This window comes from Aulonocara sp. 'chitande type north' Nkhata Bay, linkage group LG3 (genome assembly GCF_057382095.1).
Source record: "Aulonocara sp. 'chitande type north' Nkhata Bay isolate Kocher_YH1m ecotype deep benthic linkage group LG3, A_spYH_male_GT1.1, whole genome shotgun sequence".
Classification (NCBI taxonomy): domain Eukaryota; kingdom Metazoa; phylum Chordata; class Actinopteri; order Cichliformes; family Cichlidae; genus Aulonocara; species Aulonocara sp. 'chitande type north' Nkhata Bay.
Window position 1 is genome coordinate 53430501 of NC_141346.1, and position 13071 is coordinate 53443571.

The window sequence follows — 13071 nt, forward strand, 5'->3', positions numbered from 1 at the left end:
AGTGGCCGTGGAAACCCATTCCATGTTCTTGAGCTAATCTGACGGTCACATGAAGTTTTGAAGTGTGTTGAGATTGACTCCACTTTGTGGAGTTGCTGTTGTTCCCAGTCATTTCCACTGTATTATAATATTTTTTAATATGGTATTTATGTTTTATTTGTATTATGTCCTTAATGTTAAGCATTTTGGTCAGCACTTGCTGTTTTTGCCTTGGCTATCACTAACAGTTAGCTGTGGAATATTTACAATTGCGGAAATGTCGCGACTGGACTTACATTTCAGTATTCTGTACACATTAAGTGAGTTATGTTTGCATCGTGCATGCATGTCTTACTAATGCTTAACAGTGTGTAGTTCCATCAAGCTTAAAGTCTGCACTTCACTTGCATCTTGATTGTTTGATTTAAGATCAACCATTGCAAATTATTTAAATACAAAAGATGTGCTACTATCCTCAACCTTTACAGTGACCAGTGATTTTTTTTTTATAGTGCAAGTTTGTTTGGTTCTAATTTCATGTTTCATTTTCTCTTTTCTGAAAGCTGAAATTAAGCTACAAGTTGCCATCTTTGTTTTCAAAGACTCAAGGTCTTCTAGTGTGCTTTCTTCTCATTATAGATTTAATTGTCTTTCTTCCATCATAGCATGACAGAAACAATAATGGGCAGGACAGGTTTGTTAGATGAATTCCAACTTTGTTAGAATTGTTTGTCAGGTACGCATTGCCAGTCCCTACTTTTCCTTGTTTCACAGCAGAGTCTGTGTTTGTCTGCAAAAAGCCACGTCTTCCCGCTCCTCTGGGCAGCTACACCATTTTTTGATACAGGGATCATGAGGTCAAGCGCCTTTAGCAACAAGTTTCGCTCATTAAAACTGTTTCTCAGCTGACTGGATGCATTACGCTTCAACATGATGACATTACTTATTGCCTCTCTCAACACTGGCATTTACTGTAATTTGACCCTGCAGTAAGGCTGTTTCTTTGTGTGTCTTTTCTCCCCTAAGCTGTCATTCTTACCCTTTGCAACTTCGTCCTCTTCATTTATTATTTTCCAGCGTGAACAAAGGTTCAAAGCAGACCCTTATAAGTAGACAAAATAAGCCAAAATTGTACTGCAGCAAAAGTACTGTCACTTTACGAAAAATAAATAAATACCACGATATAAAGATGCGTACTGAAATAAATGTCTATAGTAATTTTACAAAGAAATCCTAGCACAGCGCTGCAGCACACTTTCACTTTAATATAACGTTGGGCACACGTATCCTGAACTCTTTCACTCTGCTGCTGTTGATGGCATTAACATATTAAGTAAAGCAATTAACAATGAATAATTTTTCAGGCAATTTGCCAAGGATTCTCATACAATTAAAAGAACCCACATAAAACAACACCAGGCACCATTCCAAGTGAACACTACATTGTTTTTCATTTATTCTCTCCTTTATCGACAGTAATTTGTGATATAATATGCCACAGTGCAGTTCATTAAAGTTGATGTATGTTTATCTTTAGGCAGTCAGTTTATATGTTAATAAAACAGAGAGCGACTTGAGTTATGTGGTACTTGTTGACCTGTCTTTTAATATGCAGTCAAGTACCTGAGCTTAGCCAGTGTTCACTGGAGCCACTGGAGGAAGAAACGTATAAAAAAATAATAAATTTCAAATAATAAGAAAAAGTATGCGTTGGACGTTCACATGGCTGGTTACGTGTTTGCTGTGGCAAAAGAATGTGGTCAGTAGAGAATGGTGAGTCATCTTTCTCCACTGGGAAAAGTGTACAGCTAATTTAACTTGGAAATAAGTCATATGTATGGTGGCACTGAGGTGCAAAACACAACAAAACACGACAAAACCGAAAACATTTCTTTACATTTCAATTGTTTTTGAATGCACAGACACCAAGTCATCCAAATCATTCCCTGTTTCTTTTGTACTATTTTCAGCATATAGTTCACAAGATGTGCGGTTAGTGCAACATGACAATGAGGGGGCTGAGACAGCTCAAGTTGAGTGTATTTTGTGGCTCCAGCTAATAGGGCTTATTATGCACTTAGCCGGTCTTGCAGGCCCCTTAGCCATCTCCCTGTTGGCTAAGGGGCCTGCCATTCAGGACCACACAGGCCTGTTGTTAGTGTCAGTTTACTTGACATTTTCTTTCTGTCTACTTTGAGCCCAGAGACTAAGCAGCTTTCCACTGTGATAATGGTCACCTGCCACATACCCACAGTGGGAAAATGAATATGCAGAAAGAAGGAAAAAGTGCAAATCAGAAGAAGTGTAGGGGCGTCTTGAGCTTGCTGCCACTATGTCTGATGTTACAAAATAGGTTGTTTCCAAGGTGACAGACAATCAAAGTCAACCATTTTACCCCCATTACTTTCTCTATCTTCAATTAGCATCAAGACGAATAGAGGGCAGGCAGAACTGTCTCATGGAAAGGTTCAATAAAAACTTGCAGCAGTGACAGTGACAGTACTTAACAGACAATTCTGACCCAACGCACAGAAGCAGTCTCGAAGTGAAGGTGAGAATTAGTGTGCAAATAATTCTTTATTGTATTCTTACAACAGCCCTTTAGTGCCCTTCAAATACCACCAAAGTAATGACATGAAGAAATTAAATTACAACGAACCTTGCCTGCTCCAAATCTGACCTGAAGCTTTATTAAAATTTAAAAAAATCCAGTGCAGTGTTTTTATGCAAGTGTGTGCTGACTAGGTGCTAAATCATGGGCTGAATAAATGAATGAATGTCTTGTAGAAAAAACAAAACAAAAGAACAAGACAAAAAGAGTAACATCATGATCATGAAAGTACATTTGAAAGTACAAAACATAACAAAAATACGCCATCTGAATGACTGCATTTGGGGATTACACTTTCTTTCAGCTGGCCAGTCTTATTTTCAGATATATTGTCTATAACTTCTCTGGAGGAATTCTTACTACAGCCGATGATTTAAAGACTAGATAAATACATGCTATCTCCAAGTCCTGTAGCTCTTTATCCACCTGTGTTATCTCCACCAATTTTGTGGCACTATCACTGACAGCTGGATAAATATTTTGTGTTTGTAGAGCTCAAGAGGTAAACACAAAAGCTAAGAATAACTTAAATGCCTTTTTGTTCTCTTTTATTACCTCAGTGTGCACAATTCAATAGTGACACTCGTGGGTCTTTTAGCAGCATCCATCTGAGCAAAAGGAACACTGTGAATGACATAATAGCACATTCACTATGGCTCAATGAGCATCTTGCGGGAAAGGAAGGACCAAACAAAGAGCCTTGGCCTGCAGCCAACAGGCTGCAAAGACACCAAATTATAGTCCCTTCATTACAGGATTGCAATCAGTTCATGGATCGATACATACAGTAATCACTATCTGTGCAGAGAAAGTAGAGTGAAAAGGATTGGTGGAGGGAACAATGTCTCAGTATTTCAGCCTCAGCAAGAGACTGGAGAGATCCATAACTGCATTCACAAATTGCCAATTTGGCTTACTAACCACAGGCTGTATCACGACCACACAAGAGGTAGGCTTCTAGCACAGGGCTCATCCTTAAATGCTACAATTTAAGGAAGAAAGTGTTGTGCATTTCATTATCAAGTGTGCAAAAACAAGAGAATCTGCAAATACATACCCATATCTAACCAAAAATGCACACATTTCTGTTGACATGCTGCTATTTTTGTTATCCCACGAGGCCACAACGAAGTGCCAGTACATGGCTGGTTTTAGAAACATGCTTTTAAACAGTCAGAGTAATTCATTAGCTTTGGTCTGAGCTTAGAATGCTGATAGTTTTATTTAAGGACAGCTGTTCAAATGAAACCTAAAACGTGTAGGGATCACAGAGATTTGAGCGTTTCCCTGCACCTGACCTTCTGACCCTGGAACTCACCCCTCTTTTCAAAATCAGCATAACCCTCCTTCTCCTGTCAGTGTACTCTATCTTTTAGCTCTCTAAAATTCCAATTTTAATTTGTGGAATACATGTTATGAGTATAAGAGTGATGATGCGTAGGCACTGCTTCTTTATCGCTGCCTTGGGAATTGGTGTGCTCATATGTGTGTTTGCTTATGAGGTGCAGATTTCATGAGCATTTGAGCATAAGCAGGTTCTTTAAAACTGGCCAAATGTTTAATAGCCAAACAAATGTTTTCTTCAGCACTTCACAGGCCTTGTCTTCCTTACAGCTAGCTTAGGAGACTAGCCGCTGTCTGTGGACCCAGCAGGCCTATTGGATTCATGAAGCAGCATCAAAGCTTTCATATGCCCCTTACATTTCCCACTGCTCTCTCTCATCTTGCTGCCGAATCGTTTCTCCAAAGCTGTCGGATACTCTCTCTGCAGGGTGGATGGCACTCATCAAAAACTAATAGAGGGTGACTTCATATGCACATGGCGTGTGCGTCTGTGCAAGAGCAGTGAGGTAATGTGATGTGACGAGCAGATTTGCCAGCGTGTGGTCATCGAGATTTTGAATGGTTTTGCATGCACACATGCGCGGGCGTTTATTTTTTTTTTTGTCTCGTCTTATTCCGTTCTCTCTTTGCTAATTCCCCTAAAACTACGTAATCACTTCCGATATGTAATCCAATCGGCCAAAAAAGCAGTATGTTAAGGTTCATTATGCGTTGACTAATGCTCTGCACAAGTTTGGATGAAGCTAGTCATGCAGCTCATCTTATTAAACCTGCTCTCTCTCTGTCTGAGCTGAATCCAATTTAAAAACACATGCTGCTCTGTGCTTTTATTACTGTAAAAGCCAGCAATGGTTAGCTTAAAACGGCGCTTTTGGGTCCAGCACTGACAAACGCAGATTGTATTTGCGTATGACATTTTATCACAATTTAGGATACCCTATTTTTCCAGCAAGGACAAATTTTTGAAACACTTTGGTATGACAGGCGGGCATATTCATTTAATCATACCCCGATGCTTATAAAGTAGCACTTAAGTGACACGGTAGCTGTACTGTTAAGACTGCATGTGTGGTACTGAATGTGGGTGTGTAGGTCGAAGTGTGCGATAGGCTAAGACAATGCCATTGATTCCTCTCTGGCTGGGATTCCATCGTCTTCCTGTTTCCCTCTTCACCCTTCAGTTCACATAAATAAAGCGCACATCCTCAAAGAACACAGAAGGCCACATAGCGCAGTAAACAAACTGCTTGACACAGTGTCTGCTGCAAAGTGCTTAACTGCTGCTGCGTTGATGGTGGTTTGATTGTGACAGAGCTAGTAAGTGGGAGTTGAGGTTAGCGTGTCCATTTTTCTGCGAGGTGTAAAGTTATGTGGGAAAAAAGTAATTTTTTAATGTGTTTTAATACTTTTTTAAATACTATTTTCAGGAGAGCTTGGGGAAAAAGAGGTGGTATGATACTTTTAAAAACTGGAAGGGTTCAGCACTTCTGAACATCATATTTTTATCAAGTCTGAGTTTGAATTTGCTTTGCACATCTTATATACTTGCATTATTTAATGTTTGAAACCACCAAGCTTCCAGTGGTGCTTCTTTCCATTGGATATAACAACCTGAACACCAGGAAAGGCCACTGAAGTTGCATTTGTACATAAAGACAGATGATACGCACAATAAATCTGCGTATTCATGAGGCAACTGTTGGATGGATTGCTCTGCATAGTTGGAATGAGTGTATCACTTTGGCCCCTAAAAAAACTAGCACCAAAGGTGTATTTAACACATGTTATAAAATCAAATATCAGAGGAACTCAACATTTAATTGATTAAAAAATAAGATGTTATTATGGGTGGATAAATTTCAAATAAGTCATTTCTGTAATGTAGTAAGGGCTTCTGTGAGGTTAATTGAGACCTTGACAGCACTTTAGTCTCTTCTGCATGCTTCTGCGTCTCCTCTTTCCTCTGGCTAGAGTCTACTCTTGGGCTTTACTGCAAAAGATTTGATCAGAGTGAAACGCGTACACTTCAAGTGTGTATGTGCGCAAGAGCGCTACCATGGGAACTGGAGGACGAGATAGAGATGTAGATGTAAAATGAAAAACAGATGCATAGGAACAAGCTCATATTCACAGGCGCTGGAGTGGTCTCAGAGAAAAGTCATTCTTTATATTAGGTTTTGCGCCTAGATTGAAGCGATCGTGTCACTCCTGGGAACCGGCAGGAGAGCTTTTCCAGTGCTCCGCAGTGTGTAGGAAGATCACCCAGAGTATACAAAGGATACTGGAAATGACTTAAGCTGGCTAACATGAGAAGGATCAGTGGATCCCTGATAGCACTGCAGTGTGTTACTGACTTGCTAATGATGCTGTTTTGTTTCTTTTTTTGCTTCTACTTCTGGCTCCAAATTCTTATCCAAAAATCATATGACTGTGTTAACCTTTACATAATTTGCTGAAGGGCATTGTTGGCATCATGACCAAACTGTCTGGTGTTACAGTGAAAATCCACCCACCCATTTGTCCTCTCCTGTCACTCTCCAGCCTTATCTCCTCCCCTCAGCCTTCTGTTCATTAAACAGACATAAACAAAAGAAAGTTTTTTTGTTGTTTGTCTCTGCATTGCATGGAGCTCAGTCTCACTGAGCTCATGGAAGCACGGACAAGCTGTTTGTTGCTTACCGTTAACAGCCCATAGTATGGGAGGTGGTCCAACTTAGTACATAATTGAAAATGGTTGCTGTGGTCCATTTGCTACGCTTTTATTCCTCCTACATCAGCAACACAGGCACCGCTAGGATGCTGCTCTTGGGGGGATTTGCTTTTGTGTGTCATTTGTCCCCTCCATCTCCTTCTCTCCGCTCTTGATGCCTTTTTTTTATGACAATTCACACTTCAGTTGAGATTGCTCTAAATTTCGATTTCAGCCAAAATGCTCTTTTAAGTAGCTGTCTCTGTCTGGATGCTATTTGTCCCTCACTTCCTCTTTTTTTTTGTCACTCCTGAAATGTTTTCTTTTATGTGAGTGCATCCACCCATATTATGTGGCTGTGTTTTGTCTCAAAGTGAGCGCTATCATCTTCCTTAATGTTCCCGAAGTATAGCTGTTAGTATGTCACTTAACACGGCACTCTTTAAAGATCTCCTTTCCTTTGCTCGTGTCATCCATCCATCACTTGTTCCTCATCCACATGATGTAATGTGCTTTTTTCCTTACGTGTGCTGCCTGACACTGAAAAATCTTTGGTGATATAGGGCACTTGAGCATCAAATCGACATGCTATTATTCCCCGGCCCACCCTTCCACCACACGCTTTTCCTCTCTCACCTGCTCATGTGATCTGGCCTTTCAATCTGTCCGCCAATGGGTTGGCCGCCCCTTCTGGCCAGCCCATCCCTTCTCCTCAGGGAAATGCACCAAGGTCTTGAAGTGATTCTTTTTTTCTTTTTCCGTGTGTAATGGAACTTCAGGATAAACTAGATTTGATGATCCACCCATACAGGGTCCTCTTGGCAGTTTGACTTTGCCCTCTCCCCCTCCCTAAACCTCATTACTCAAGGCTGATTCTTCAGACCGGCGTCCTCGGGGAAACAGAAGTGTAGAAGGGCAAATGAACATAGGAAGCAGAGTGTCACTTCAGATCACAGCTCATGTCAGGAAACTAGTTGATTTGTGTAAGTGCAGAGCGAGCAAGAGTTCTTTTAAACTTGAGCTCATGCTGTTGTCGGTGATGTTGTCTGTTTATACTCTTTTCTTTCTTTTGCCAAGCAGCTGAATTGCTATTATTCCCAAATTAAAATGACACAGAGTTGATCCAGCCAGGAAATGAGGTTATTGCTCTTTATAAGAGTAATGAGATTTGGGGCGACAGAAAATGGTTCAATTAAAATATTAGATATAAAATGTAAAAGGAGTAAATAAGTAGATTGCAAGTCAGAAGAAACAGTACGGCGAGCCAGATGTTACTATTTCTCCTGCTCAGTGAATCCAGCGTCCACGTCATGACTCAAGTGACGGAGGTGTCACTGTTCTCTGTGTTCTTGCTGCGTTTTTTCTGTTGTGACAGCTGCAAGTGTTTGTTCATTTCTTGACAGATGCACACAGTGTCCTCCCTGGCTGCTGTTAGGCTGCTGTTTGACATATGTCCATTGTACAAACTGTCTGTTTTGACTGGTAGTGTGTGAATAAAGCTCAATGTAGTGGAAGGAGGCCATGTGCTACAGACAGACTGGCAGGCGTTAGCAAAGTTGTCAACACCTTTTTTCCTCCCCTTCCTTCTCTCTTTAAAAAAGTGTTCTTCAGTTTCACTTTGTCTAGTCTCTGCTTTCATGTTTCTCTGTTTTGCTGTAATTCAAACACATCTTTGTATCTAATTGTAACCCAGATGTTTGCCTTGCTCTGATGAAAGGAATCCTATTTTACACAAGATGCTGTCGTGCCGCTGTGTTGTAGTGCAGATGCATCGGTCTGCACTGACGTTACTTGTTTGTGGGATTCAATTTATGAGCAAATATTGTTTTTGATCTGCAAAGCTTCCATGGGATTTCCAGGCTTCTACCGTTCTACCTTTAAAAGCCGGAGAGCAGTCAAATGCTGGAAGTGGAAGCTAAATTGGCTAGTCATTCATATGTATATTAGGTCGTTACCTAGGAATTCTGGAGGGAGGGGAGTGGGGGTGAGTGATTGAGGGGGTGGGGGAGTGGAGTGTTTCAGTTTGCCATCTTAGGGAGAAATCAACACATGTCCTTTGTATGTCCTTTGTTGCTGACATTTATTGATGAAAACAGTACAAAAAACCAACCATTTGTACACATATTTACAAATAATGATAAAAAGTGAGTGAGTACATTTCAACATTTTCAGCAATCACTCACAATCCTGGCACTGCCACGGTATCTGTCGTCTGCATTTACCACATGTGTACCTGTAGCAGTGAACACATCACACAGTGGCCTGATTTTTTTTGCATCTGTGTTTGACCTGACACGTGGCCCTTTTTCCAGGGCTCGGTGTGGAGTGGCATACCTGAGTGGTGAATTCATTGCGATCTGTCTGTCTAGTGGATTGAGGAATTTCCCTGCGAATCTTGTTGACTGTGCCGAGGATGGTGGTTTTCCGTCCAAGAAGTTTTTGCGCAAGTGAAAGCGATGTGAAGAAATTGTCCGTGGTAACATTTCTGCCCTTGTCTAGGAATGGTTCCATCAGCCTCATTACTACATTTTCAGAAAGTCTCTCCCCAGTGGGACGATTGGGGTCCTTGCCAAGATATGGGAAGACATTGCAAATGTACTTGGATTTTAGGTCGCAGGCCACCCAAAACTTGATCCCAAACTTGTCCGGTTTACTTGCAATATACTGCAGGAAACTGCACCGAGTCTTTGATGGGAAAAGCTGTTCATCAACGGTGATATGTAGACCAGGGTTGTAGCACGTGATGCAGTTGGTGACAAATGATCCCCACACACTGGAAATTGCAGCGAACTTATCAGTCTTTGCTCGATCACAGCGGGTGGACTTGTCATCAAAGCGTAGGTGTTGCATGATGTCTTGGAAGCGGTTTCGTGCCATACAGGGAGTGCAGAATTATTAGGCAAATGAGTATTTTGTCCACATCATCCTCTTCATGCATGTTGTCTTACTCCAAGCTGTATAGGCTCGAAAGCCTACTACCAACTAAGCATATTAGGTGATGTGCATCTCTGTAATGAGAAGGGGATGCAGAGGGATGCAGCAGTCTCAAAATTGCAAAGCTTCTGAAGCGTGATCATCGAACAATCAAGCGTTTCATTCAAAATAGTCAACAGGGTCGCAAGAAGCGTGTGGAAAAACCAAGGCGCAAAATAACTGCCCATGAACTGAGAAAAGTCAAGCGTGCAGCTGCCAAGATGCCACTTGCCACCAGTTTGGCCATATTTCAGAGCTGGAAGAAGTCTGCATCCTTCAAGAAAAACATGATTTTCATGCAGGACAATGCTCCATCACACGCGTCCAAGTACTCCACAGCGTGGCTGGCAAGAAAGGGTATAAAAGAAGAAAAACTAATGACATGGCCACCTTGTTCACCTGATCTGAACCCCATTGAAAACCTGTGGTCCATCATCAAATGTGAGATTTACAAGGAGGGAAAACAGTACACCTCTCTGAACAGTGTCTGGGAGGCTGTGGTTGCTGCTGCACGCAATGTTGATGGTGAACAGATCAAAACACTGACAGAATCCATGGATGGCAGGCTTTTGAGTGTCCTTGCAAAGAAAGGTGGCTATATTGGTCGCTGATTTGTTTTTGAATGTCAGAAATGTATATTTGTGAATGTGGAGATGTTATATTGGTGTCACTGGTAAAAATAAATAATTGAAATGGGTATATATTTGTTTTTTGTTAAGTTGCCTAATAATTCTGCACAGTAATAGTCACCTACACACACAGATATCCCCCTAAAATAGCTAAAACTAAAAACAAACTAAAAACTGCTTCCAAAAACATTCAGCTTTGATATTAATGAGTTTTTTGGGTTCATTGAGAACATGGTTGTTGTTCAATAATAAAATTATTCCTCAGAAATACAACTTGCCTAATAATTCTGCACTCCCTGTAGTTCCAATTATCTGTGGGTTTCCCAGGTTTGCTGACCAGCAGTCATTTACACTACCTTTCACCCCAATAGAAGCGTACGCTGCAGATGGAGAGCCAACGGCTAAGGCCAGGAGAAGTATCTCGAGTCGCCTTCAGAGCTTCCTGTGTTTCATCACTCTTGACATGCTTCATAGCATTCAAGAATGGACTATTCAACATGCACAGCAAACGGAGCATGTTCATTGGTTCATGGACCTCCCTGAACTAATGGCATTTATTGCAATTGTCATCTTGCGGGGGGTTTACAGGGTTCCATCGGTAAATGACTGCTGGTCAGCAAACCTGGGAAACCCACAGATAATTGGAACTATGGCACGAAACCGCTTCCAAGACATCATGCAACACCTACGCTTTGATGACAAGTCCACCCGCAGTGATCGAGCAAAGACTGATAAGTTCGCTGCAATTTCCAGTGTGTGGGGATCATTTGTCACCAACTGCATCACGTGCTACAACCCTGGTCTACATATCACCATTGATGAACAGCTTTTCCCATCAAAGACTCGGTGCTGTTTCCTGCAGTATATTGCAAGTAAACCGGACAAGTTTGGGATCAAGTTTTGGGTGGCCTGTGACCTAAAATCCAAGTACATTTGCAATGTCTTCCCATATCTTGGCAAGGACCCCAATCGTCCCACTGGGGAGAGACTTTCTGAAAATGTAGTAATGAGGCTGATGGAACCATTCCTAGACAAGGGCAGAAATGTTACCACGGACAATTTCTTCACATCGCTTTCACTTGCGCAAAAACTTCTTGGACGGAAAACCACCATCCTTGGCACAGTCAACAAGATTCGCAGGGAAATTCCTCAATCCACTAGACAGACAGATCGCAATGAATTCACCACTCAGGTATGCCACTCCACACCGAGCCCTGGAAAAAGGGCCACGTGTCAGGTCAAACACAGATGCAAAAAAAATCAGGCCACTGTGCGATGTGTTCACTGCTACAGGTACACATGTGGTAAATGCAGACGACAGATACCGTGGCAGTGCCAGGATTGTGAGTGATTGCTGAAAATGTTAAAATGTACTCACTCACTTTTTATCATTATTTGTAAATATGTGTACAAATGGTTGGTTTTTTGTACTGTTTTCATCAATAAATGTCAGCAACAAAGGACATACAAAGGACATGTGTTGATTTCTCCCTAAGATGGCAAACTGAAACACTCCACTCCCCCACCCCCTCAATCACTCACCCCCACTCCCCTCCCTCCAGAATTCCTAGGTAACGACCTAATATACATATGAATGACTCCAGCATTTGACTGACTGCTCTCCGGCTTTTAAAGGTAGAAACGCAAAATGATGACTCCGCGGGGGTCTAAGGTAGAAAACCAAAATGACTGCTCTCCGGGGGTCTAAGTGTTAAAACGTTTGTTGGGGGTATAAGAGTGACAGCAACTATCAATGTTCTACTAAAATTAGTAACCTTATCAAATCAGTTGCATCTCCAAATGGGCTATATAACCTCACAATGCTTTTAACCTTCTGGAGTAAATGAACACACCAGTGCATCCAAATTACATCACCGTCTCAAGATGACCAGCAGCAAGCCGCAGCCTCACCAAGTCTCCGCTTCAACTTGTGTGGAATGAGCAGATTTGATGTACCAATCTTTACATTGGTACATTATACATTTTCGATGTATAAAAGTCCTACAGCAAAAGAAATAAAATAAAAAATGAAGCTAACAAAATAACCATGCTGATGTTGCCTTTGTACTGGACACATCTCACATGACAGAAGCTTTTTAGATATTCTGTGATTCTTGCGCTGTTAATATAAATTAAAAGAGCAAAAATGTTGTGTTTAGTGTTATATTTTAGATCATCTTAATAGATATTTTGGATATTCATTTGTTAATTTGTCATTTCTAGCTTCATATTGCAAAGCGCCATCTTTTAAATTAACCCTCTGATGTCTGTTTTTTCCCCACATAAAAAGTAAACTAATAATAGAATGACTGATATTTGAATACACACATGCTGCTAATTTCAAAGCTTTAACTCCTGAACAGAAATGTCCTTTTACTTACAGACCTACCTCTCTTTCCCCCTTACCCCCACTTTATTTTTTCCAGGCAAGGAAGAGTCAGTAGCCACCTTCAAGGGCAACGAGTTCTTCTGCTACGACCTGTCCATGACACCCATCCAGAGCAGCACCGACGAGATCACGCTTTCCTTCCGAACGCTGCAGCGCAACGGGCTCATGCTGCACACTGGCAAGTCGGCCGACTATGTAAATCTTTCCTTGAAGAGCGGCGCGGTTTGGCTAGTCATCAACCTGGGCTCGGGGGCCTTTGAGGCTCTGGTGGAGCCTGTCAACGGCAAGTTCAATGACAACGCCTGGCATGATGTGCGCGTCACCCGCAACCTGCGCCAGGTAAACACTGTCTGCATCATCCGAGGCCGCAGCAGTCAGGATTGTGCATCTGTTTGCCACACACGCTATCTTTGAATCATTGTCTTTTTTCTCTCAGCATATGGAGAATACGTTGAGT

At 41.6% G+C, this 13071-nt stretch overlaps 1 protein-coding gene across 6 annotated transcripts in view; it reads left to right on the forward strand.

Moving 5' to 3' along the window:
- nrxn2b (neurexin 2b) overlaps positions 1 to 13071 on the forward strand; it is a 719066-nt gene that overhangs the window by 311989 nt on the left and 394006 nt on the right. For all 6 annotated transcript variants that reach the window (XM_086285249.1, XM_086285255.1, XM_086285254.1 and 3 more), the window contains one exon: positions 12652 to 12953. In XM_086285249.1, the coding sequence (XP_086141375.1) occupies positions 12652 to 12953 (302 nt within the window). The remainder of the gene's footprint in view (positions 1 to 12651; positions 12954 to 13071) is intronic.